Source organism: Molossus molossus, unplaced genomic scaffold, assembly GCF_014108415.1.
Source record: "Molossus molossus isolate mMolMol1 unplaced genomic scaffold, mMolMol1.p scaffold_m16_p_7, whole genome shotgun sequence".
Classification (NCBI taxonomy): Eukaryota; Metazoa; Chordata; class Mammalia; order Chiroptera; family Molossidae; genus Molossus; species Molossus molossus.
The window spans coordinates 61,485,978-61,511,636 of record NW_023425401.1 but is presented as its reverse complement, the minus strand read 5'-3'; the positions used below and the strand labels follow the sequence as shown (position 1 = coordinate 61,511,636).

Below are 25,659 nucleotides of genomic sequence, written 5' to 3'. Positions count from 1 at the left end.
GAGAATGAGCATGACTAAGTCAAAGAATTCCTTGCTGACAGCCAAGAGGCTAGATTCAAACTCTGGCTTATTACTAATGAGTTGTGTAAGCCTTCTTCACCTCCGTGGGTTCCTTATCTGTGAGGAGAGGGGTTGAGACCTGTTGGATGTGGGAGCTGATAAATAACAACCCTCATCTCTGCCCAAGTTTGAAACCACCTGAGAGATAGAGGAAAGAATGGTGAAGCTAGAGAGCTTTCTTATCAGCTCTGTTTCTGGTAAAGGCTGAATTGCAGAACGTGCCTCCGTGGGCTAGCTAACGTGTCACTCTCTCAGGCAGAGGCAGAAACAGACAACCACGCCTCCCCCCACCTCTTCCCCAGACTCCTTAATGCAAGCAGGGAGCTGACTAGAATGCTCAGGGCAGGTGGGCAGCTAATAGGACATGGGGAGATTCACCTCTTCCTCTGGGAAGGATTGTGGGAGCGTCCAGGTAAGGCCAGGAGTGTCACCCTAATGCAGTGGCCCTGCAAGTGTGATCCCCAGACCATCAGTTTCAGCATTACCTGGGACCACCTAAATCAGAAAGAGGGGAGACTCCAAGCCCTTTCAGGGGATTCTGATTAGAGCTAACATTTGCGAACCACTCCTCCTTTGGGAAGTTCTCCATGTGGATGCAAGAGGAGTGGGGAGTGAGTGTTCCCAAACAGAGAACAGTTTCTAAGACTTTTTCTTTCAAGTCTGGTTCATGGCCCTTTCTTTTTGGTGACTGATATAGGTGCTTGGCTGGTTACTATGGTGACCCCATCATTGGGTCAGGAGATCACTGCCGCCCTTGTCCTTGCCCAGATGGTCCTGACAGTAGACGCCAGTTTGCCAGTAGCTGCTATCAAGATCCTGTTACTTTACAGCTTGCGTGCGTCTGTAATCCTGGGTACATTGGTAAGTACTGTGGAAACTCTTGAAGGAGAAGAGGTGTCTTTATGAGTTAGTGGTTAATGAAGGAAATAGATGAAGAGTGAGCCAATTTAGTTTCATATTTACAATCCTTACTTAAAGCGAAGGGAATCTAAAAAGATGCTCTTTTCTTGTTTGTCTTATGGGGTAGAATATTTCTTGAGTCTCTTATGATAATAACATTACAATATATAACAGGAAAGCAGGCTCATTTGAATCCATAAACAAATCCCTGTGAACACTTAATAAGCAGTAGAAATTTTAATTTACATTTGACTTTTCTCTTCCCTTATCCAGCTCCTAGCAAAAGAGTCTCAAAGTAGTGGCGTAGCTAGTGGACAGAAGGCAGAAAAGAGTATCATGTAGGAGGTCGCCGGAACACTGAATCAGCCAATGCTCAATACATTCTTCTTGTTTGTAATACTTGACGTTATCAGTCAGCACTCAAGGATTGTAGCAAGTTGTGAAAATAAACTCCCTTTCATTTTGCACTTGATGCTACTTTTTCAAATACTAGTTATGCTTACCCATTGCTCAGTAAACATTTACCTGTAGTTTCAGGATTCCATGGGGAATTTGGTTATTGTGTAGGCCCCCATCTTTCAGGTTGCTCAAGCAGAAGCAGTGATTTTTCAGTTAATATAATCCTTGGATTAGGATTTAACACCAAGCTAAGCTTTACCCTGTTAGATCATTAATTTAGCTCCTAATCTGCTCCACCCCTCCGTAATGAGAAGCTGAAGTCCTGTGTGCTGGAGCTCCTGCAGCCGTCCACGCCCTACTGTGGCCTCAGCCGGCTGCAGCAGTGCTGCAGACAACAGAATACGTCTTTCCTCCCATAACTGGAAGCCCAGCTTCCCCCTGATGTGGTCACCCAGGGCTGGGTGATAGTGTGGTGAGGAGCACAGCCTGGGTTGACTCTCTCAGTAGGAATGTGGATGGACTAGACCTTTCTGTCAGCAAGCTAAAGGTATTGTGCTTGATTTTATTGGACAATAGGCTCCAGATGTGAGGACTGTGCTTCAGGCTTCTTTGGCAATCCCTCTGATGTTGGAGGGACATGTCAGCCTTGCCATTGTCACCACAACATTGACACGGCAGACCCAGAAGCCTGTGACAAGGAAACTGGGAGGTGCCTGAAGTGCCTGTACCACACGGAAGGGGAGCACTGCCAGCGCTGCCGATTTGGTTACTATGGGGACGCCCTCCAGCAGGACTGTCGGAGTAAGATGCACATTCATTTTGACTGCTTATTAGAATGGTTTCCACTTTCTTCTTCATCGGAAAATTCCATTCTTCTGGTATTAATTTCCTTTGGGAATACACTTGTCACTTGTTCAGAGAGGTAAAATTTCCTTTTCAACAAAGGAAAGATGAGACTGATCGTTTTTTTTTTTTTATAGCCTCATTTTTTGGCAGAACTGAAGTACCTGAAAGAGACAACCAAAAGGAAGGACTATGTAGCTGTCACCATGACCAATGCCATCCAATAAAGTGTACTGATTTTATACAAGTTCTGCCCAGGAACCTGCTGATTGGCTAGGATCTGTAGGTCCCAGATACCCACTCTGGTCCATGCCTTTTCTGTCATTGATGGACACAGGCTGCTAGTTTAAGGAAAAGAAAGAACCATCTCTAAAGTCTCTTTCAGAACTCCTTATTTCTCTCTCATGGAGATCAGCCAGCATTTCCTCCTGCTCCTGCTGCTTAGCCCCTGGGCCCCTGTCTTTGTTTATACAAACACTTGTGGAATGTTGAAGACCTGCAGGACTGGATTCCTGCAAGCCTTACTAGCTTAAAGGGCTTCTACTTGCTCTGTCTCACACATCCATTACTCCCTGCCAAGAGTTTGAAATCACTAGGTATTTTTCTATTATTTCTAGTTAAATCTTCAATTTTAAAATGATTCACCAGCACCTTATTAAATCTGCATATTTTGAAATTACTTCTAGGCAGAGCATGCCATTGTGCATGCCTGTCTGGGAAATGTCAAGACTGTTTAGAACATCATCAGAACTTCTGAAGAACAATATTTGTAGATTTTTTTAAATCACCTCCATTATTTTCCCTGCTTATTTATTTGCATCTCCAGGTTGAAACCTGGAGAGTGAAAATTTTAGCCCTTGGGACATAGCTAGCTAACTTTTGCATTGCCTGTATAGTTTATGAATGTGGTTATGTAAGTAAGTCTGGTCTTATTCTTTTTCAGAGTGTGTCTGCAACTACCTGGGCACTGTGCAGGAGCACTGTAATAGCTCTGACTGCCAGTGTGACAAGACCACGGGCCAGTGTTTGTGTCTTCCTAATGTAGTTGGGCAGAACTGTGACCACTGTGCACCTAATACCTGGCAGCTGGCCAGTGGGACTGGGTGTGACCCATGCAACTGCGATGCTGTTCATTCCTTCGGGCCATCTTGTAATGAGGTGAGGCACTGCAGTCGGGTGAGGCCATCATGGCTAAGAAAAGATGCCTTTATGAGTCCAGGTGGCAGCTGTTTGGTACTTCTGTCCCAGTTAAAGAGAGAAAGTCACCTTCTCCTGTGGTCGCAGCCTTCTTGCCACAGAGCACACAGCTTGGCAAACACAGCACAGACTGAATGTCAGCTATCACTGTAACCCTCAGCCGGGATATAACCATACCTGGAGGTCCTGTCTGATACAACCATGGCATTTTGGTTTTTTTTTATATCCTCACCTGAGGATATGTTTCCATTTACCTTCAGACACAGTAGGAGAAAGAGAAAGAGAAACATCAACGTGAGAGAGACACATCGACTGGCTGCCTCTCTCACGACTCCGACCAGGGCCAAGGACCAAACTACAGCCAAGGTACATGCCCTTGACCAAAATCGAACCCACGACTCTTTGGTCTGTGGGCTGATGCTCTACCCGCTGAGCCAAACCAGCCAGGGCCAACCATAGCATTTTAATAGAGGGCCCCAGCTGCAGACTCACATTCGAATGTCCCTGGCTGCTGAGTCAGACTGTTTTCTTAGCCCCACAGCCTGAAAGGAACCAAAGAGCCGTACACAGCATTGTCAGAGGTGCTTATGTTTCCGGACACACACTCAGAAACAAGGGCTCCCACAGCAGGCGAGCCCCAAGTGGCCCGCTAGTGAGTGGTGGGGAAACATGTAAATAAAATGTAATGTGCTCTGAACCTTTCCGACTGCTGTTGCAAAGAGCAGCTAGCCCTCAGCACCCAGAAAAGAAGGAAGACTCTCCTGGTCAGGAAGTGGAGGCCTTCCCAGGCCGGCAGCTCAGTCCCACTCCCCTTAACTGGCAGCTGAGAAAGAGAGTGCGACTGGCTTCTGCTCTGCAGCCCATTGACCGAGGTCTGTTTTCTGGCTACAGTTCACGGGGCAGTGCCAGTGCATGCCTGGCTTTGGGGGCCGCACCTGCAGTGAGTGCCAGGAGCTCTTCTGGGGAGACCCCAACATAGAGTGCCGAGGTAAGGCCACGGGCATTTCCTGGGTGGTATCTGATCAGAGTGGAGGGAACATCTGTAACAGCTTTCTGTAAACTCTAAAGTGCAGCACAAATTAATTTGTCTATAAAAACTCTATGTTTAATTACAAAAAAATTCATACTCATTGTTTAAAAGAAATCTAGCCCTATAGAAGTGGGTAGTAAAAAGCAGACCTGCTGTATTCCTCAGGAGTAATTATTTGTCTCTGCATAGACAAACACACATATTACCACAAATACACACAAAATTGCTTTTTAAAATGCTTTTACCCAAAATGTGCTTATCTCAACTGTGTATTTCATTAAACTGAGTAGTTTCCCCTGTGGAAAGTATTATGTGGCCAGCTTCCTCATCAACACGTGCCGAGCCAAGTGGTTGCTGTAGAAAGATCATTTGACTGCAGTGTGTTAGGCAGCTCTGCAGACAGGTAAACCCTCAGCATTTGCACTGTGTGGAATGTCCCCACATGTGGGAACTGCAGGATGGTGTCATAGCGCCTTCATGTGCAGCAGGGCAAATATAGATGACAGGAACTCCAGGTCTGTCAATGTGAACAGAACCCAGATTCCCACTTAAGCTTCTGATAAAATAGGACTGGGAGGGAAAACTTGACATTTTCTTAAGAACAAAAACTTGTTAAAGTCATATGAATCATAAGGATTGCTTAATTTTTATGCAGTTGTAATTTTTTTTGACTTGCCAGATTACTTTTTAGATCTTGAAGTCAAAACATTTACAGAAAAGATTTTAATAGATTGTGTCTATTCTGTTTTTGTATTTGGTCTTCTTCTCTGTGTCTTAAGTTTATAACTATAGATAAATATCTTCTGTGATTTCATTTTCATTCTTTGATATCTTTTCTTTGTTACATATCTGAAATTCTAGGTCCCTGTGGGATTTTAAATTTTAATATGACCTTTTCCTTTTTGGGGTACAACCATAGAGAGAAATAATACAGATCTTCAAGTTAGCAGTGCATTCAGTTATCTCTTCCCAAAGGTCAGAAACCTAGACACTATGTGTTCTTTAAGTCAACCACTGTTCCTTAACAGCAGGAAAACTTCAAACAGTGGACAAGACCAGAACAAAAGGCATATGATTTGTTTTCCAATTGAGACTTAGCCAGAAGTATTTGGACAACATCTTAGGTTAAGATTTGTTCCACAGAGAACATGATGTTTGCTGTGTCAATAAACAAGTGCTTTTTCATTCATCAATCCTCAGTCCAAATGTTGGTTCTTAACGGGAGCTGATGTTCTCTGCCATTCAGTGGTCCAGGACATGCGGTACACCATTGCACAAAGATGTCTTCTGCAAGAAAAACCCTGAGTAGTTACAATCAGTTTTAACCACTGTTCTGTTAAATCCTTCATTCTCGTGATGCCCCTAATGTCCCAGGGACTTGATTTTTCTCCAGATAATGGTTCTATCTTGCTTATAGCCTGATTCTATTAGTGTGTGTCACTGGAAAAATAGCTTTGGCTGCCAAAGATTTCTGACCTTTTGCTCCATCTAAGCTTAGTTAGCATGAACAGCCCATTACCCAGAGCCAAAGTCAATCAGAGAATTGTTCATTTAGTACTCAGAACTTTACCCTTTTATCTTTTTTTTTTTAAATTTCTACTCTAAATCTGCCAGAGAAATTGTGGTTTATAGGAATGGTATCAACTTATTTAGGTCAAAAGTTGATCGTATTTTAGAAACTTTGCCAAGAATGAAATCTATGACATTAATGTTTGCCAGATTCTTTGTTTTACCCAGAATAAAGGTCAGTTCATTGCATAAGAAACTGTTGGGATCCAAATGCTTTTGACATCCTGTGGAGGAAGCTCATAATTTAGAGTGCCCAGAGAGGGTGAGAATTAACTTGAGCTGACACTGGGCAGTCATCACTAGCCACAGAGCCTCGTGTGTGCAGGGTGGTGGTAGGAGTAAGAGCAGTGTGAACTGATGAGAGCATGGACAAAAACACAGAAGCAGATGGAGTTCGGGGCTCTCTATGTATTGGAATGTAGTCACAAATGGAAATACGATGACAAGAACTTGAAGGCACTGGACCCAATGATTAGCAGGGACAAGAATAGGTGACTTTGGAAATTAGATGGAATCTGAGGAAAGAATGTGACCACTTTTCTCAAATTACATAATTAATTAATTGCCAAATTGTCTTCAACTTCCAATGTTTCAGTTGAACAGGGCATAAACTTGAACTTTCTGGTGCCACCTCATTAACAATAACCTTATAGAAAGTCTTAGGTCATAGCTAAGTGTTCTCCTTATGGGAAAAAATGTAGTTATATACAAGACAAATGAGTAGAGTCTAAAACTTATAAATTGTTGAATGTTCCTATTGTCCAGGCGGATTGAGGCTCTTGGCCAGTCATGCCAAGTCTGAACAAGCCCACCACTGTGCTGGGATGGAGAGAGAATCTCATCCACCCACTACTGAACATGCCAGAGAAAACCTCAGCTTGCAGCTCTGGGTCTGCCCCTCAGGAGTCGAAGGGTCACATGAGGAATCTTGATGATGTTGACTCTTAGGAAAGGCCAACGTCTCTTTAACCCAGGAAAACTGGAAATTTGGGGCCTAGGTGGGAAACTCCCAGTAGTGGCCATCATGCTTGTTTCTTCTGGTGGTCATTTTTTTTTTTTTCTATGAATTTTTATTTATTTTTTGTTACAGATATTTTACCTTTTTACCCCATTGGCACCCCCCACCCCACCCCACCCCACCTCCGCCCCGTCCCCGGCTTCGTTGTCCATGTCCATGCATACATGCATATAAGTTCTGTGGTTTATCTCTTCCCACCCCCCCAACCCCCCATCCCCTCTTCTGAGGGATGTCAGTCGGTGCCCTACTTCCATGTGTCTGAGTCTACTGTATTCCTCAGACTGTTATGTTCATTATATTCCGTATATAAGGGAGATCATGTGGTATTTGTCTTTTTCTGCTTGGCTTCTTTCACTTAGGATAATACTTTCCAGGTCCCTCCATGTCGTCTCAAAGGATAAGAGATCTTTCTTTCTTACCGCTGCATAGTACTCCATTGTGTATATGTACCACAGCTTTTTGATCCATTCGTCTACTGGTGGACACTTGGGCTGTTTCCAGATCTTAGCTATTGTAAATAGTGCTGCTATGAACATGGGGGTACATATATTCTTCCTGATTGGTGTTTCAGGCTTCTTAGGGTATATTCCCAGCAGTGGGATCACTGGGTCAAATGGAAGTTCAATTTTTAATTTTTGAGGTAGCACCAATTGTTTTCCATAGTGGCTGCACCAGTCTGCATTCCCACCAGCAGTGTACTAGAGTTCCCTTTTCTCCACACCCTCGCCAACACTTGTTGTTTGATGATTTGTTGATGGCGGCCATTCTGACAGGTGTGACGTGATACCTCATTGTTGTTTTAATTTGCATCTCTCTGATGATTAGTGATGTTGAGCATTTCTTCATATGTCTTTTGGCCATTTGTATGTCCTGTTTGGAGAAGTGTCTATTCAGCTCCTCTGCCCATTTTTTAACTGGGTTCTTTGTCTTCCTTTTGTTGAGTTGTATGAGCACTCTATATATATTGGAGATTAACCCCTTATCTGATACATCATTGGCAATGATGTTCTCCCATACAGTGGGTTGCCTTTCCATTTTGATGATTGTGTCTTTTGCTGTGCAGAAGCTTTTTAGTTTGATGTAGTCCCATGTGTTCATTTTCTCCTTTATTTCTGTTGCCTTAGGTGATGTATCAGTGAAAATTCTGCTCCGTATGATGTCCGAAATTTTGTTGCCTACATTTTCTTCTAGAATTTTTATGGATTCACGGATCACATTTAAGTCTTTTATCCATTTCGAGTTTATTTTTGTGTATGGTGTAAGTTGATGGTCTAGTTTCATTTTTTTGCATGTAGCTGTCCAATTTTCCCAACACCATTTATTAAAGAGGCTGTCTTGACTCCACTGTATGCTCTTGCCACCTTTGTCAAATATTAATTGAGCGTATTGCCTTGGGTCCATTTCTGGGTTTTCAGTTCTGTTCCACTGGTCTATATGCCTGTTCTTGTGCCAGTACCAGGCTGTTTTGGTTACAGTCGCTTTGTAGTATAACCTGATATCTGGTATTGTGATCCCACCTACTTTGTTCTTCTTTTTCAAGATTGCTGTGGCTATTCGGGGTCTTTTTTGGTTCCATATGAACTTTTGAAGTATTTGTTCCAGTTCTGTGAAATATGTCGTTGGTATTTTGATGGGGATGCATTGAATCTATAGATTGCTTTGGGTAGTATGGACATTTTAATGATGTTAATTTTTCCAATCCATGAACAGGGTATGTGCTTCCACTTTTTTATATCTTCCTCTATTTCTGTTTTCAGTGACCTGTAGTTTTCTGCAAATAGGTCCTTTACTTCTTTGGTTAAGTTTATTCCTAGGTATCGTAATTTTTTTGGCGCGATGGTAAATGGGATTGTTTTTTCAGTTTCTCTTTCTGTGAGTTCATCATTGGTGTACAAGAATGCCGTCGATTTCTTGACGTTTATTTTGTATCCTGCTACTTTGCCAAATTCATTTATTAAGTCTAATAGATTTTTGATGGAGTCTTTAGGGTTTTCTATGTACAATATCATGTCATCTGCAAATAATGACAGTTTCACTTCCTCCTTTCCAATTTGGATCCCTTTTATTTTTTCTTCATGTCTGATTGCTGTGGCTAAGACTTCCAGTACAATGTTAAATAAGAGTGGCGAAAGTGGACATCCCTGTCTTGTTCCTGTTCTTAATGGAAATGATTTTAGTTTCTGTCCATTTAGTATGATGTTGGCTGTAGGTCTTTCATATATGGCCTTTATTATGTCGAGATATGATCCCTCTATTCCTACATTGCTGAGAGTTTTTATCAGAAATGGATGCTGGATTTTGTCGAATGCCTTTTCAGCATCTATTGATATGATAATGTGGTTTTTATTCTTCATTTTGTTTATGTGGTGTATCATGTTTATTGATTTGCGAATACTGTACCAGCCTTGCATCCCTGGGATGAATCCCACTTGGTCATGGTGAATAATTTTTTTGATGTATTTCTGGATTCGATTTGCTAATATTTTGTTCAGGATTTTGGCGTCTATGTTCATCAGGGATATTGGCCTGTAGTTTTCTTTCTTTTGTAGTGTCTTTTTCTGGTTTTGGAATTAGAATTATGCTGGCTTCATAGAATGTGTTTGGAAGTCTTCCTTCTTCTTGAATTTTTTGAAAGAGTTTGTGGAGAATGGGTGTTAGTTCTTTTCTGAATGTTCGGTAAAACTCCCCCGTGAAGCCATCTGGGCCTGGGCTTTTGTTTGCTGGGAGAGTCTTGATTACCTCTTCAATTTCCTTAGTTGTTATTGGTCTGTTCAAGTTTTCTATCTCTTCCGGGAATAGTTTTGGGAGAATGTGTGTTTCTAGAAATTTGTCCATTTCGCTTAGATTGTCGAATTTGTTGCCATATAGTTGTTTGTAGTAGTTGTTAACGATCTTTTGTATTTCCGTGGTGTTGGTTGTTACTTCTCCTCTTTCATTTCTGATTTTGTGTATTTGGGTTCTCTCTCTTTGTTTCTTGGTGAGTCTAGATAAGGGTCCATCAATCTTGTTTATCTTTTCGAAAAACCAGCTCTTTGTTTCATTGATCCATTGAATTGTTTTTGTGGTCTCTATGTCATTTATTTCTGCTCTGATCTTTACTATTTCCTTCCTTCTACTTGCTCTGGGGTTTTCTTTTTGTTTACTTTCTAATTCTTTAAGTTGTGAAGTTAGACAGTCAATTAGAAATTTTTCTTGTTTTTTGAGGTAGGTCTGTAGTGCTATGAACTTCCCTCTCAGAACTGCTTTCGCTGCATCCCATAGATTTTGTGTTGTTGTGTGTTCATTTTCATTGGTTTCCAGGAAGTTTTTAATTTCTTCCTTGATCTCCTTGGTGACCCATTCATTGTTTAATAACATGCTATTTAGCCTCCATGTGTTGAAATGTCTTTGCATGTTCTTGTTGCAATTGATTTCTAGTTTCATGCCATTGTGATCTGAGAAGATGCTTGATATGATTTCAATCTTCTTGAACTTGTAGAGATTTAGTTTGTGTCCTATCATGTGGTCTATCTTTGAGAATGTCCCATGTGCACTTGAGAAGAATGTGTATTCTGTAGTTTTGGGGTGTAATTCTCTGTAGATATCTATTAAATCCGTTTGGTCTAGTGCTTCATTTAGAGTCTCTGTTTCCTTGCTAATTTTTTGCCTAGAGGATCTATCCAGTGCTGTCAACGGGGTGTTGAAGTCCCCTGCTATGATTGTATTGTTGTCGATTTCTCCTTGGAGGTCCTCCAGAAGATTTTTAATAATAAGTGCTCCTATATTGGGTGCATATATGTTTATCAAGGTTATATCTTCCTGTTGGATAGATCCTTTCAATATTATATAGTGGCCTTCTTTGTCTCTAGTTATGGTCTTCATTTTGAAATCTATTTTATCAGATATGAGAATTGCTACCCCAGCTTTTTTTTTGCTTTCCATTTGCTTGGAAAATTTTTTTCCATCCCTTCACTTTCAACCTATGTGAGTCTTTTGTTGAGAGGTGGGTCTCTTGTAAACAACATATAGATGAGTCATGCTTTCTTATCCAATCAGCTGCTCTGTGTCTTTTTATGGGAGCATTCAATCCATTTACGTTTAAGGTGATTATTGATATGTACTTATTTATTGCCATTTTTGTTTAGTGTGGTTCTATTTTTCTTCCCATTTCTACTGCTAATTACAGCAGTCCTTTTAACATTTCTTGCTGGTTCGGTGCAAATGTATTCCCTTAGCCTTTTTTTGTCTGGGAAGCTCTTTATTTGGTCTTCTATTCTGAATGATAGCCTTGCTGGGTAGAGTAGCCTTGGATTCAGATTCTTGTTTTTCATGACTTTGATTACTTCATGCCATTCTCTTCTGGCCTGTAGTGTTTCTTGTGAGAAGTCAGCTGAGAGCCTTATGGGGTTCCCTTTGTAGGTAATCTGTTGCTTATCTCTTGCTGCTTTTAGGATTCTTTCTTTGTCTTTAATTTGTGGCATTTTAATTACTATGTGTCTTGGTGTGGGCCTGTTTGGGTTCTTCTTACTTGGGACTCTCTGTGCTTCTTGAACTTGAATGCCTTCTTCCTTCACCAAATTAGGGAAGTTTTCTCTCACTATTTTTTTGAATATATTTTCTATCCCTTGCTCATTTTCTTCTTCTTTGGGGACTCCTATGATGCGAATATTATTATGTTTCCAGTTGTCCCAGAGTTCTCTTAAGCTGTCTTCCTGTTTTTTAATAGTTTTTTCCTTTTGTTTTTCTGATTGGTTGATTTTTTCTACCCTGTCTTCTAATTCACTGATCCGGTCCTCAGCTTCCTCTACTCTGCTTTTTAAACCTTCCAATGTGTTTTTCATTTCTGATATGTCATTTTTTATTTCTTCTTGTTGGTTTTTAATTTCCAATTGGCTTATTTTCAGTGTCTCTATGTCCTTACTCATGCTGTTCAGCTTCCTCAAGGTCATGGCTCTGAATTCTAGCTCTATTAACATGCCTAATTGCTCCACATTGATCTCATCTTCGGTGGAGGTGTCTTGCTCTTTCATTTGGCTTCTGTTTCTGTGTTTCACCATTTTGGCTATCACTGTGGGCTTTGGAGCCTGTCAAGTTCTCCCTGTGGGTGTTGGTGTTCTGCTGTTTGTGGCTCCCTCTCCTGTGTTTAGATGAGCGAGGGAGGACCCACGTTGAACACCACTGTCAAGTCTTACTTTCCTGGTTAAAGTTGCCAGCCCAGGAAAGGTACTGTTATCCTCTAGCTTTTTGCCTGGAGGCTAGCAGTCTAGTTTATTTGATGAGTTTTGGGTTGTCAGTTGATTGAAAAACTCCCTCTGGTGCTCAGCCAAGGGGCTTTCACGAGGGTGGGACAGATGCTGGTTGTTAGTGAGCCTCAATTACCACTTCAATGGCCCACAGGGTGGGGTTGGATCTCCGAGGGAGGGGCTGCTGCCTCTCCTCAGAGCCCTGGGAAGGAGCAATGTGGCCACCGTCCTGGGTGGCAGTAACTCAGCCAAAGCTCTGAGCACCCTCCAAACCCCGAGTGTCCCGACTCAGTTCCAGTCCAGTCTGCCCTCCCTCTGCCGGAGCCCAAGGTGAGTGGCTGTGGCTGTTTCAGCCTTTGTCCCGGCTGCGCTGTGGAGCCGCCTGGGAGTGTGACCCGAGGGCGCCGCTTATAGCTAAGGCCGCTGCCGAGCTGCCGACCGTGGGCTCCCAGCCCCGTCTCGCGCCTTCGCAAGCCTACCGGGATGGAGTCAGTGTCCCTCGTTGTATGGTCCTCGCAAGCTGCTTTTCTGTTGGTTTTTCCCGTCAATGTGTCTGTGTTATAGTTTTAATTCCAGTTTGGTTCTGGGAGACGGTCTGTGTAGCTCCGTTCACTCCGCCGCCATTTTTTTCCTTTCTTCTGGTGGTCATTTACAGAGAGTTTGCTGTGTGCAAATTCTTGATTTTATCCTTACAACAAATAGCTTGGGAGTGAAGCATGATCTCCATTTCACAGTTGAGAACTCTCTCAGGCTCAGAGAGGTTAAGTGATTTGCCCAAAGACAAAAACAAGTGAGGACCTGTTGTGATGTTTAGAGAGGGAATTATTATTCTGGCTTAAGGACAATATGTAGCAGCAAGACTAGGAGTAGAGGGGGGCGGGGCTCAGGAAACCATCTTAGTGGACAGAGAGTCATGGAGAGATCCAGTTTCACCAGATTGTGAAAAGCCTTGTGTACCAAGCCATTGAGTATGGACTTTCTTCAGTGGGCAGAGGAGATCTGGAGAAGGAGAGAACATAAAGAAAGCAGAAGAAGTACACCTACTGACAAGTAGGTACAGCGGTTGTTTCCCATTCTGGCATTGACATTCTACTGCTTTCATCCAGACCTCTATATCTATAAAATGGTACATTACTCTTCATTTAACTACCTTTCAGAGATCCTCTTTTAAAATGATGAGAAAACTTAGTAAAAGTAGAGGAACTCTACTGACCACATAACCAAGAATGTATTTACAGATGAAGGTTGAATTTTTATAACTCATTAAAATGATTGTCTCATTTTCAAAGTGATTTATTCATGATTTATTCACTTTTGCTATATGTTCTCTCCTTTCCAAGAGAAAGTTTTTTATCATCTGCCCAATAACCCCATTTCTTAAAGCAAGGCTGAGCTACAGGTACACCTGGATGCCCGTCCCTTTCCCTTGAGAAAGAGAAATCCACTGGACCTCATCAGAGATGGCCTGCACACTTAGCTTATAATGTTATAAATCCCAGTGAGTGTGAGAGATGATTGGAGTCTCCTTCATAGTTTTAGTGTCCGTGAAGTTTTAAACTGTCAGGTGAGATCCAACCTTTCTGCTTCAGTCAGAAATACTCTTAGAGAGTCTTTTTAAATGTCATAAACGTGGGCCTTCTGGTGCTCGCCTCCCAGGTGAGCCCACGGGAGAAGCAGTGCTGGAAACAATAGGCAGGGAAGGAAGCACATGTCCACAGGAGCTTTAGCAGGTTCCCAGCTTCAGTTTGAAATCAAAACCTTATGCATGCTAGTCATTTGGTGTCCTTCCAGAGAAAGTTCAAGATCAACTTTCCAATGATGAACCTGCAGTCCCAGCCATCTGTGAAATTTGACTCTACTTTTCAGTTGAAGGAAAGGAATGTTGTTCAGTTCAACTGAACTTAGTCATTTTCTAAAGCAAACTAAGAGCATGTGCAAGCATCTGCCTCAGTTGTGCAAAGCCTACGGGGAATGGTAAAGGAGGCACAGGCCCCTAGACCCCATATAGACTACCCACTGGGAGATACTGGGCAGGAAGAGACTGAGAATCTGATTGATTATAAATAGCATTGTTAAGGACCTGTAGTGACCTGGGTCCTTCATTGGTGAACTTCCAAAGTTACAACTCTGCTCCAGCTGCACACACTCTTGCACCCCTGCATCCACACAGTGACATGCTAGAGGAAGGCTACAATGGCGGGGAAATAGCACAGACAGTATTCCTCAAAATGGGGTCTAGTGACCCTTAAAATCAGCATCACCTGGAAACTGTCACGCAGATTCTCAGGCTCCACCCAAGACCTGCTGATTCTGAATCGGGAGTAGAGGAGGGGGAACCAGTCGTGTTTCATGAATGCTCCCGGGGATTCTGAGGCATGCCTAAGTTTGAGAAGCCAAGATCTAGAGGACTCAGGTAACTTTTAGTTTTTTGGAAAGTGACTGAATTTTACCAGATGATATGGAAATCCATTCCCAAATTCTAAACAACGTAAGCATTCAGACACATTTTCCTGGTCTTCCCATTTTCCTGGTCTCAAACTAATGAAGTCAGTGGCTTTCCCAAGCCCTTCCCATTGCATCTCTGGAGCAAACTAAGATATTTACTAGGTATTCCACTAGAAAAAGATTCCATAGTCAAATGAATTTAGGTATGACTCGGTGAAAAATGAGAGTGTTTTTCCTGCATACCTCCTCTGAGTGTTTATCATGCTGATGTTTGTTTTGAAGTTTCAAGAGGAAGATGTACGATTTCCTCAACTTACTTGATTCAGGAACCCTTTTTTTAGGAGCATCTAGAACTGACAGTCTAGGGAACATAAAGTTATCTCCAGTTCACCTAAGCTGCTCCCTGATTCATGAGAATGCCCCAAAAGAGCATAGGAAAAATGAAACATTGTTGTGCCTGGAATAAAACAATATTCTTAAAGGAGAAAAGATTTAGTTTTGAAAACCTAAGGCACCAAGAGAATGCTATATGTTTTGAATCCTAAAGTTTGAGAAGTAGAACACTACAAACTTCAAATTTTTGAATAATCATGATGTTATTGGCAAATATACAGAGATAAACAATAAGGAAGGCCATGGCCACTGTTTTTCTCTTTACCCAATGGAACTATGATCAAGCAACCCTGTGCAGACCACCAGACACTTGCATGGACACAGAAAGTAATAGTAATAAAAATCATGTACTGAGTGCATGTGTGAATCAGAGAGTCCTTGGAGCACTTTAGAATTATGTTATTTCATCCTGAAAGCAATCAATCCTATGAGGTAGGTATAATCATGACACCTTTTTTTTACGGATGTGGAAACTGTGACTCGGTCTCCTTACTTCCTAGAGGCACATAGCTGGGGTGTGGGGAAGGCAGTATTCACAACCAGGCAGTGTGAACCCCACCGGCTGTGCTCTGACCACAACGCTGTACAGCTCAAACTTGCTTCTCGAGAACCTGGAGTGTAGTTGGCTAACAAAGGCAGTGAAAAAACAACTAATAATATAAGGCAGGATGTGGGGAGGGTCAGATGCAATGTCATAGGCCACAGACACATCTGTCTGGGTTTAGAGGATAGAGGTTCTGTGAGCAACTCTCAGGACAGTGAGTGAAACTGGTTCTGGATGATGTTTAAATTAGAAAGTTTTTCGGGGGCAAATTATAGCTTTTGACCCAAGGAACTTCTATAAAGATATCTGAGAGTATGAATGTTGTGCTTTGTCACATCGGACATTTTAGGAGGATTATTTTTTTTTCTAGAGGCATGTAAATATCTTTTGCGTGACTGTATCAAAAATGAGGTCAGGGCCTCATTTGGCAAAGACGACTGAACTCAGTTCGCAAGTTAGCCCTGTGTTCCGTGCTGAGAATGGGAATATTCTGGTTTGGGTGTACCCTGCCCTTGGAATCCTCAGTCTAGTTAGGGAAATGACATTGGGCGGTTTTTTTAAATCCCCACCTTTTCCCAGAAAGGATTTAAGGCCAAAGATAAGATGTGTGTACAGATTTTTTGTTGTTATTATTTAAACACTATATAAATACTCAAATGTTGATATAAAAATGAGTTTTCACCTGAGATTTGAGACTAAATCAGGGTTCAGTGGCACAGGCATTGCAATTAGTAATCCCAACCACAGTCTACTGGCTGAGACTGCCAGTTTTACTCGGCACCATTGGGCTCTGCCCAAGTTGCCAGCCCTCCTGGGCCAGTGAAAGAGTGGGACTTGGATGGCTCCCCAGGTCCTTTCTGTCACCCCCATTTTACGAGCCTGTACTATTAGTGGTCATCACCATGGCAGCACCACAAGTTAGATTATACTTAGTTGAAAGCCTTTGAACTAGATATTTAGAATTCCTGTGACTTGTTTCTGATTTAGTTTTCTTATTATCAAGTTTATTGCATTTTGCCAAGTATTCGTCCTTCTGTTTTGTGACCAGGTCGGATGATGTATGTTAGGAGCTGCTCTAATGTTACCATAGGCCAGATGCCTTGTGGCATCAGGAAGTCACCTGAATTGTCTGTACTGATAGGGTCTGAAGGGAAGTCAGAGTACGAGGGAGGCAGAGGCAGGAGAGAACTTAAGAGCACAGACTCTTGAGTTGCAGAGTGCTAAATATGAATCCTAGCTCAGTCATTTCCCTGCTGTATGAGTTGCAGCAGGTGACCTATTCCCCAGGGTTATTAAATGAGGCGATGCATGTAGACCGTTTCTGCAGAGCCAGCACAATAGGCATCAACTTCAAAAATTATTGTGTACTATTACTATTATTGTTAAGAAGTGGTCAAAGCCCTGCCAGACAGCACAGCTAGTCATAGCATTGTCCCCATACCCTAAGGTTATGGGTTTGATCCCCAGTCAGGGCTTATACAAGAATCAACCAGTGAATGCATAAATAAGTGGAACAACAAATCAGTGTTTCTCTTTCTTTCTCATCCTCTTTAAAATCAATTAATTAAAAAAAAAACAGCAAGGATTGAGGTAATGCATGTTTTGCAGGAAGCTGCTGCGGTCTCTAGGAAAATGGTCATGAGTGGTTGTCACCTTGCCATTGTAACAGTGACTAAGGATTTTTTTGCATTCTAGTAGATCAGCTAGCATTGCTGTTTTCCTTCTAGCCTGTGACTGTGACCCCAGGGGTATTGAGACTCCACAATGTGACCAGTCTACTGGCCAATGTGTCTGCATCGAGGGTGTTGAGGGTCCACGCTGTGACAAATGCACTCGAGGGTACTCGGGGGTCTTCCCTGAATGCACACCCTGTCACCAGTGCTTTGCTCTTTGGGATGTGATCATCGCTGAGTTGACCAACAGGACCCAGAAGTTCCTGGAGAAAGCCAAGGCCTTGAAGATCAGTGGTGTGATCGGGCCTTACCAGGAGACTGTGGACTCAGTGGAGAAGAAAGTCATTGAGATCAGAGACATCCTGGCCCAGAACCCAGCTGCAGAACCACTGAAAAACATTGGGAATCTCTTTGAGGAAGCAGAGTAAGTAGTTAATGAGCTTCAGTGAGAGTTCACAATGTTGTTTCAACTTCATGAATAAACAGCAGAGATGTCTTGGCATGGTGCTTCCGTCAGAAGGTGTGGTTAGTCCTGTGAGTGAAAACAGATGCTGGATCATTCATTTCCTGACAGTCTTTCCTCTGGGTATTGAGTGTGTGAATGTTGGCACACCACTGGGAAACAAAATTGTGGCTGCTGCAGTGTAGAATGTACATGTTACATTCAGTGCTCCCCTTGCAAATGGGGCTCTAAGGCAGCAGCATGACACGAAGCTGGTTTCAGAGACAAAGGATCCATGAGGAGTCACCGCCCAGTTACTTGCTAGACTCCTGAATTTGAATGACTACTTTATTCCTGAGCTTCTTTTATGTCCTGTGGAGAAGGGGAAGATAATGTTTGACTTTACCTTACAGAGTAGCAAAAAGATTGATCTATGAAATGGATAATGTAATTGTAAAAAGCAATATAAATATAAATTATTATTATATGTTTTGCTACTACCAGGGAAATTTCATTACCTGAGATAAGACTGTTACTTCTGCTGCTCAGTCATTGGCCTACTAGAAGAACTATGCTTCATTCACCTAATTATAATCATTCTCTGCAATGAAAAATCCTTTTCTTAGCCCTTCTCTGGGTAATCATCTCTCTGACTGGATAGTGTTGATTTTGCCAGTAGAAGCAGAGAACTGAGCTGAGTGATGCCAAACTTTGCAGGGTTCGTTTTTCTACCGTTTCTCTAGCCTTATCTCTCCTGCTCTGAAACATTCCAACTACCTTTGCCTACGAGGACCCTCAAAATCAGCACAGTAAGATCTAGGCTGAAGGACAAAACAAGAAGCATTTGTGTTTCCTCAAGTGCTGTGTTTTTCTTTTTAATCCTCACATGAGGACATTTTTCCATTTTTGTTCAGATAGAGTGGGAGGGAGGGAAGAGAGAGAGAAACATTGATGTGAGAGAGACACATCGACTGGTTGCCTCCCACATGACCCTGACCAGGGCCGAGGACTAAACCACAACCGAGATATGTGCCCTTGACTGGAATCAAACCCTCAACTCATCAGTCCGCGGGCCAACACTCTAACCACTGAGAAAAACCAGCCAGGGCTCAAGTGCTATGTTTCTTTCATTGCAGACTCACCATTTGGCATTTCATTGCTAAATCCTCTAAATGATTTTACATTATGACAAAATTACAGTAACTTTTTTTTTATGGGACTTTAATCAGCATTTCTAAGAAGCCAGATGGACTTTTCACCTCAACGATATCTATGAGTAGCAGAAAGGGACCGATGACATTAGTTCAAGTACATTGTAGAAGGTCCTCCCTAGACCTTCTAGAATCTAGAGTTAAGTTCCCTTGATGTCAAACCTCAGGTTTGTTAGGAAATGTATATGTGGAGCAATAATGCATTTAATGAGGAATTTTACCTCATTAAAAAGGCTGGTGCAGCTCAGCCTCCTAACACGTAGTAATACGTTTTAGAAGGCCGCGTTCCGAGTGCAAGCCTCTTTAGGATACAAGTCTCAGTCTTGGTCTCATGCACCTAAGGAAGAACGAAAACATATGCCCTTTGAGAACCTGTCAGAAGGGAGTCTCCACTCCTGAAACAGCTTTGTTTCCACCCTCTCTATTTAATTTACAAATAGATCATATGCATCTCAGGAAAACTGGTTTCACTACTCTTTTCAACACAATATACAAGGATGCATGTTTTAGGTTCCAAAGTGGCATTATTTTAATATGTACAATGGTAGATTTTTTTTTTAATTGTAACATTGTATGAGACTTGAGAAGAAATGAATGTCTTCTGAGAATCAACAGATTAATAAGAGCAAAGTACTGAAAAAGAAACTGTATTATAATAGCCTCAGGAAAACAGTCATTGGGTTTATAAAATGTAATTACACCTACAAATCCTTTTAAGCATTTTTTCTCTAAATTGGGATATTATCTCAGCCTTAAATACCATATTTCTAATGGCCTCAACCTTTCAGGATCTCTACGTTTTCCCAGTTTCTTATATTGTGTTGTCCCTGAGAAGACAATAATGTTCAGTTAGGTGACTCAGTAATACCCAGAGCTAAGGTCTTCTTCTCAAAGATTACTTTTTTTGTGTGATGTATGTGCACGTACACTGTATATACAAGTAGGTACCTGAAGTATAGCGTTGAAGGTGTGAAGATACAGAACAAAATACAGTTGGGTTTAGATTCCAGTGAAATATTGTGAAAGCTAAATGTTTATCATATTTCATTCTCAGTAGATACTACCTTCTTTCTTTTGTAAAATGAAAAGGTTGCTTGTTGGTGGAAGAAGGAGGGTCCTTTGATGGGCCCTTGTTTAAAGGGGGACAGTGTGGAAAGCAGGGTGGCTCCTGCTGGCTCTGGGGCTTTTTTCCTACATGTCCTGTCTTGAAGGAGATCCCTGAAGCTTGGATCAGAGCATTTTTGGCGGTTGGCTGAGAGGCATAGTTCTACACTGGAGTCACATGGTCTTGAGCCTGTGAGATTGTGTGGGCTTGAAGCTGCTCACGTAGAGCTGGAGCTCCGCGCCCTGGACATACGCTCCCATCACAGCAGAGGTTCAGAACCCTTCACACCGGCCAGTCGCCACCACACAGCTGAGGGGGTGCTTCCATTTTCCTTCAAAGTCTTTGAAGGAAGAAAATTATTAGATTTAATACTGTCTCTTAGTGGTAAGGAGAATGAAACCAGTATTTAGAAATAAAGTGTTACTGACTACTGAATTGGTTTGAAATGACAGAATTACAGTATTAGAAAATGTACAAAGGTTTATTTTGGATAAACTTACCTTCTCATTACAGGAAACTAACCAAAGATGTTATGGAAAAGATGGCTCAAGTGGAAGTGAAATTATCTGACACAGCTTCACAAAGAAACAGAACAGCCAAAGAACTAGATTCTCTACAGACAGAAGCAGAAAGCCTAGACAACACAGTGAAAGAGCTTGCTGAACAATTGGAATTTATAAAAAATTCAGATATTCGGGGTAGGCATTTTTTGTGCAAGTACTCAATCCTGGACAGTGGGTTTTAACCATCCATGTAACCTCTTTAATACAGCACTTTCAAAAAAAAAATTAGGTGCTTTCTAATAATTGTAAAGCTTTTTCTCATTTTGTCTCTGGCACAAATGAGGACTAAAGTCTCCATTTTACAAATGTGGGACCTGGGCCACAGAGACCCTGAGAGACACAGCAGAGGTCCCAGGGTGAGCAGCAGGCATTTCATTTGAATGGCATTAGTTTCCTGATTTTTTCAGTTAGTGGTTTAACCTCCTTGGCTTTTCCTGGAAAAGGGCTCTTGAATGATTAAGAAATTAAGTTTATAACGTCTGTAAACCCTTTTACATTCAAGAATCTTGGTTGGTCTGAAAATAATTTTGGCAAATCTTTCATTTATTGTTGTCATAGGCTATAAATAGGACCCTCCCCAAAAAGCAAAAGAAACTAGAAATATGTCAGATCACACTATCCATCCTGTTTAATACATGATCACTTATTTTTTGGCTAGGCCCTTAAAGCCAAATCAGCCATGCTGTTTTATGTGTGCAATACTAGTCATTTGAGTGCATCTAAATAAATAATTGAGAAAGGGGAAAATTAGTTAGAAATGTAATCTGCAGGCTGCCTGACACCAGCTATCTAGAAAAAACTGGATGCTTGTCTGTATAGAAGCAACATCTGCATGGTTGACTTCATTTTTCATCCAGATGTTTGGCATCTTCTGAGCCAGAGCAGGCGCTAATGGGACAAAGTATCTCTACTGACCATGAAAAGAAATCTATATTTCTTAATAAAAATTTTATTTCTTGAATTTTAGAACAAACTGTACAGTAAATTTAGGGCTGGAAGACACCAAATATGGACATTGCTTTATGAGGATATTGAGTACAAGGGGATTAACTGTGGGCTATTTGGTTTTGTGCCTAGGTGCGCTGGATAGCATTACCAAGTATTTCCAGATGTCTCTAGAGGCAGAGAAGAGGGTGAATGCCTCCACCATAGATTCTAACAGCACTGTGGAGCAGTCGGCGCTGACTAGAGACAGGGTAGAAGACTTGATGCTGGAGCAGGAGTCCCCGTTCAGGGACAGGCAAGAGGAACAGGCCCGCCTTTTGGATGAACTGGCAGGCAAACTACAAAGTCTAGACCTTTCAGCTGCTGCTGAAATGGTAAGGTTAGGAGGGTTGGCCCCAGAGCTGTGGTGCTATAGGAGGGGGGAAAATCCTGTTTTTTCTTTAATGTTGTTCACTTTGCAAAAGAATCAGCAGGAGTGAAACCCCCAGGCTCCCATCTCTGGACCACAGTATGGGGTATCCACGACCAAGCCAGATTAAAAAACAACGGCTCTGTGCTTCTAATTTTCTCTAAGCATTCTCTCTGTGGTACAACCATGAATCAAGCCTGTTCTTACATACTGTTCACTGACTCAGTGACTTCTTATTTAAACTTGATTCTTTTAATACTGTGGACATTTCTTTTTTAACTTGTTCTGATTTGAAGTGCAAACTCCATCTTAGTGGAGCAATTCAGAATTGTTCTGGGAGGGATTTCCTAAAAAAAAATTAGAGGGAGCCAAAGAATTTTTTCCATGTGTGTTGGTTTAAATGTTCCTTTGTTCCCGTAACTTTACCTGGTGAAGATTAACCCTGAGACCAGCCTAGAAGGCAGAGTCATTTTCCAGAAGCTTTTAAAAAGTAACTCTGGAGCCAAGTGAAATTGAGTAGTGACTTTAATGGAAGTCAGGCTGAAAGCCAAAAAGCCAAAGTGAGCCTGTTTCTTCCTCTCGATTCCTTATTGTTTTCATGTGAGAGTGCCTAGCAAAAAGAACTCAGAGGGGTTTTTACAGACTTTTATAAGACTTATGCTCTTAGCCCTGGCCGGTTTGGCTCAGCGGTTAGAGCGTCGGCCTGCGGTCCTGAGAGACCCGGGTTCGGTTCCCGCTAAGGGCACGTACCTCGGTTGCAGTTTGTCCCCGGCCCTGGTCGGTTGTGCGGGTGGCAGCCGCTTGATGTGTTCCTTTCGCATCGATGTTTCTCTCTCTCTCTCTGTTCCTCTCTCTCCCTCCCACTCTACCTGAACAAAAAATGGAAAAATGTCCTCGGGTGAGGATAAAAAAAAAAGACTTATGCTCTCTTAGATTATAAGGGTCAGTAAAAGGGAAGGTGGGTGCCTAGAAAACAGAGTTCAGGCTTCTTTAGTTTTGTCTTAGTGATGTTTCCCCTCCCTCCTTGCCTCTGTCCCCATATCCCATTTCTTTGAAATAGACAAAAACACAGTCTGTACTGTATTGTGACTAATTTAATTGATGCCTACAGTATGTACTCATTACTTCAAGAAATGTTTTAGCATCTAGTGGAAATAAGGAGTAAATAATCCTGTCACTATTTAATGAAAAATGGTGGCCCAGAGTGATGTGTAAATTGCACCTACTAGGAGACAAATTTGTTACACTTAGGCATGAAATGCCAGTTCTTTCAATCTTCTTTGCTTTCAGTATTGATTCCTTCCTTAAAAATTCTAATAAAAAACTAGGAATCACAAATTAGAAATCTGCGAACTAAAATGAAAAACAGCTAAGCAAGCTAAAGGATGTCTGCTTTGCAACAGAGAAAATATCTTAGGAGTGAGGGGCAGAAGCCAGGCCTCTGGACATCTGAATGGGTGCCCTTCCCTGTGTGTGCTTTTCCATGTGGTAAGCTACCAAAGGATTAGCCAGCTTCTTCCAGTCTCATTGTATGTGTTTGTCTTAATTAAATTATTCTATGAGAACTCCATACTGCTACTTCCTGTGTAGGGAGATTTTTGTCCCTTTGTGTTTTTTCAAGTGCCTTCAATTCTTCGTCTTGGTGTCTATTTAGTTAGACCCATGATGGTTTTTTCATGCCTGTCCTGTCTGTTGAAATAGACAGATCTTCTAATGTGCTGTCAGATTGTTTTTAGAAAGCATCCCTGAGGGCTTACGCTGCTCTAATTAATTAAAGCTCATGTTCTGTAGCACACAGAGTAAATTTTATTTTCTGAAGTTTTTTTATGTACTGTGAATATGAAAGACATTTTATTTATTTTGATATATAATGGGATTGTAACTATCATAAAATTAGTCTAAAGAGTTTATTGTATTTATTCAAAAAATTGTTTTTTGACTTCCTAAAAAGAATACTTTCTGTCCAGTTGGTTGAAGTATCCTCCCATACACCGAAAGGTTGCAGGTTAAATTCCTGGTCAGTGCACATTCCCAGGTTGTGGGTTCAATTGCCTGTCGGGGTATTTATGAAAAGCAACCGATTGATGTTTCTCACATCTGTTTCTCCCCCTACTTCCTGTCTCCCTCCCTTCCCCTTGTGCTATAAAATCAATAGAAGAATAAGCCTGGCCGGTATGGCTCAGTGGTTGAGTGTTGACCCATGCACCAGGAGGTCGCCGGTTTGATTCCTGGTTGGGGCACATGCCCAGGTTGTGGGCCAGATCCCCCAATAGGGGGCATGCAAGAGGTGGCCAATCGATGTTCTCTCTCATCGATGTTTCTGTCTCTCTCGCCCTCACCTTTCCTCTCTCTCTAAAATCAATAAAGAAAAAAAAATTTTAAAGGAAAAAAAAATTTTTTTAAATAGAAAAATAATATTGACCTTGTTTGGAAGTATTCTGTTAACTGCTTTTTTTTTTTTTTTTTTTTTAATCCTCACCTGAGGACATTTTTCCATGTTTTGTACAGAGAGAGTGGGAGGGAGAGAGAGGAAGAGAGAGAGAGGGAAACATCGATGTGAAAGAGACACATCGAGTGGCTGCCACCCGCTCGACCAACCAGGGCCGGGGACAAACTGCAACCGAGGTACATGCCCTTAGCGGGAACCGAACCCGGGTCTCTCCAGACCGCAGGCGGACGCTCCAACCGCTGAGCCAAACCGGCCAGGGCTGTTAACTGCTTTTCACTGAAATAAATCTTTTGCCTTTTTAATACAAATATTTTCTACAAAAGGATGGCTCTAAATACAACTTTCTTCCTGCTCAGCATTTCTCATCATTTGGCAAATTTGTAATTTATTAATTTGCCATGTCTGTGCCATGACCAATCCCTGATCTTTGGAAGTTTGTTGTAGGTAAGAAAGGAGAGTCTGTGGGGAATTGCTTATTTGGAAAAGTTACATCCACCTTTGTTTCTACTGTCCTCTCTCCCTCTCACATCTGGAATGCTCCCCAACTTCCCCCTCTCAAATCCCACCAGCAAATATATTTCCCCAACTACAACTACTATAGTCCTCAGTAGTCTCTCCTTTGTCTGCTTTCCTCATACTTACTGCATCTGACCTATTCTTGGCTGTTTTACGTACAGTGATCCTGTCTCCCTAACTAGATGGGAAGTTACTAAAAAACCAGATAACAAGCCTTTGGTATCACCCTATTCACCAGGACATTTAACATGGCAATAGTCTAAAGAAGATTCTCAATACCTGTTTGTTTGGTTTTTTTAAATCCAAGTGGTTAGAATAAAGGGGAAGCATTCTGTGGCTCTCATATTGGCACACTTCAGTCTGATAAAGCAGGTAATGTTTTCCTGGCAGGTGTGGTTCAGTGGTTGAGCATCGACCCGTGCACCAAGAGGTCGCCAGTTCGATTCCTGGTCAGGGCACAGGCCCAGGTTGTGGGCCAAATCCCCATGGGGGGCATGCAGGAGGCAGCCAATCGATGTTCTCTCTCATTGGTGTTTCTGTCTCTCCCTCTCCTTTCCTCTCTCTCTAAAATCAATAAAGAAAAAAATTTTAAAGCAGGTAATGTTTGCACCTTACACAGAGGCCAGATGGTATTCCAGTTCATTAGGGCAGAAGGTGTTGATGGGGGTTGTACATTTTTGTTGTTTCCTTGGAAATAAGCAGGTTAGCTTATTCCTAAACTCTCCG

General features: G+C 41.9%; 1 protein-coding gene across 1 annotated transcript in view; it reads left to right on the top strand.

Moving 5' to 3' along the window:
- The window catches only part of LAMB1 (laminin subunit beta 1), a 72,712-nt gene that overhangs the window by 38,187 nt on the left and 8,866 nt on the right, over positions 1 to 25,659 (top strand). The window contains exons 20-26 of the mRNA XM_036247270.1: positions 758 to 921; positions 1,936 to 2,160; positions 3,146 to 3,360; positions 4,291 to 4,387; positions 17,348 to 17,717; positions 20,565 to 20,749; positions 21,692 to 21,933. Of these exons, the coding sequence (XP_036103163.1) occupies positions 758 to 921; positions 1,936 to 2,160; positions 3,146 to 3,360; positions 4,291 to 4,387; positions 17,348 to 17,717; positions 20,565 to 20,749; positions 21,692 to 21,933 (1,498 nt within the window). The remainder of the gene's footprint in view (positions 1 to 757; positions 922 to 1,935; positions 2,161 to 3,145; positions 3,361 to 4,290; positions 4,388 to 17,347; positions 17,718 to 20,564; positions 20,750 to 21,691; positions 21,934 to 25,659) is intronic.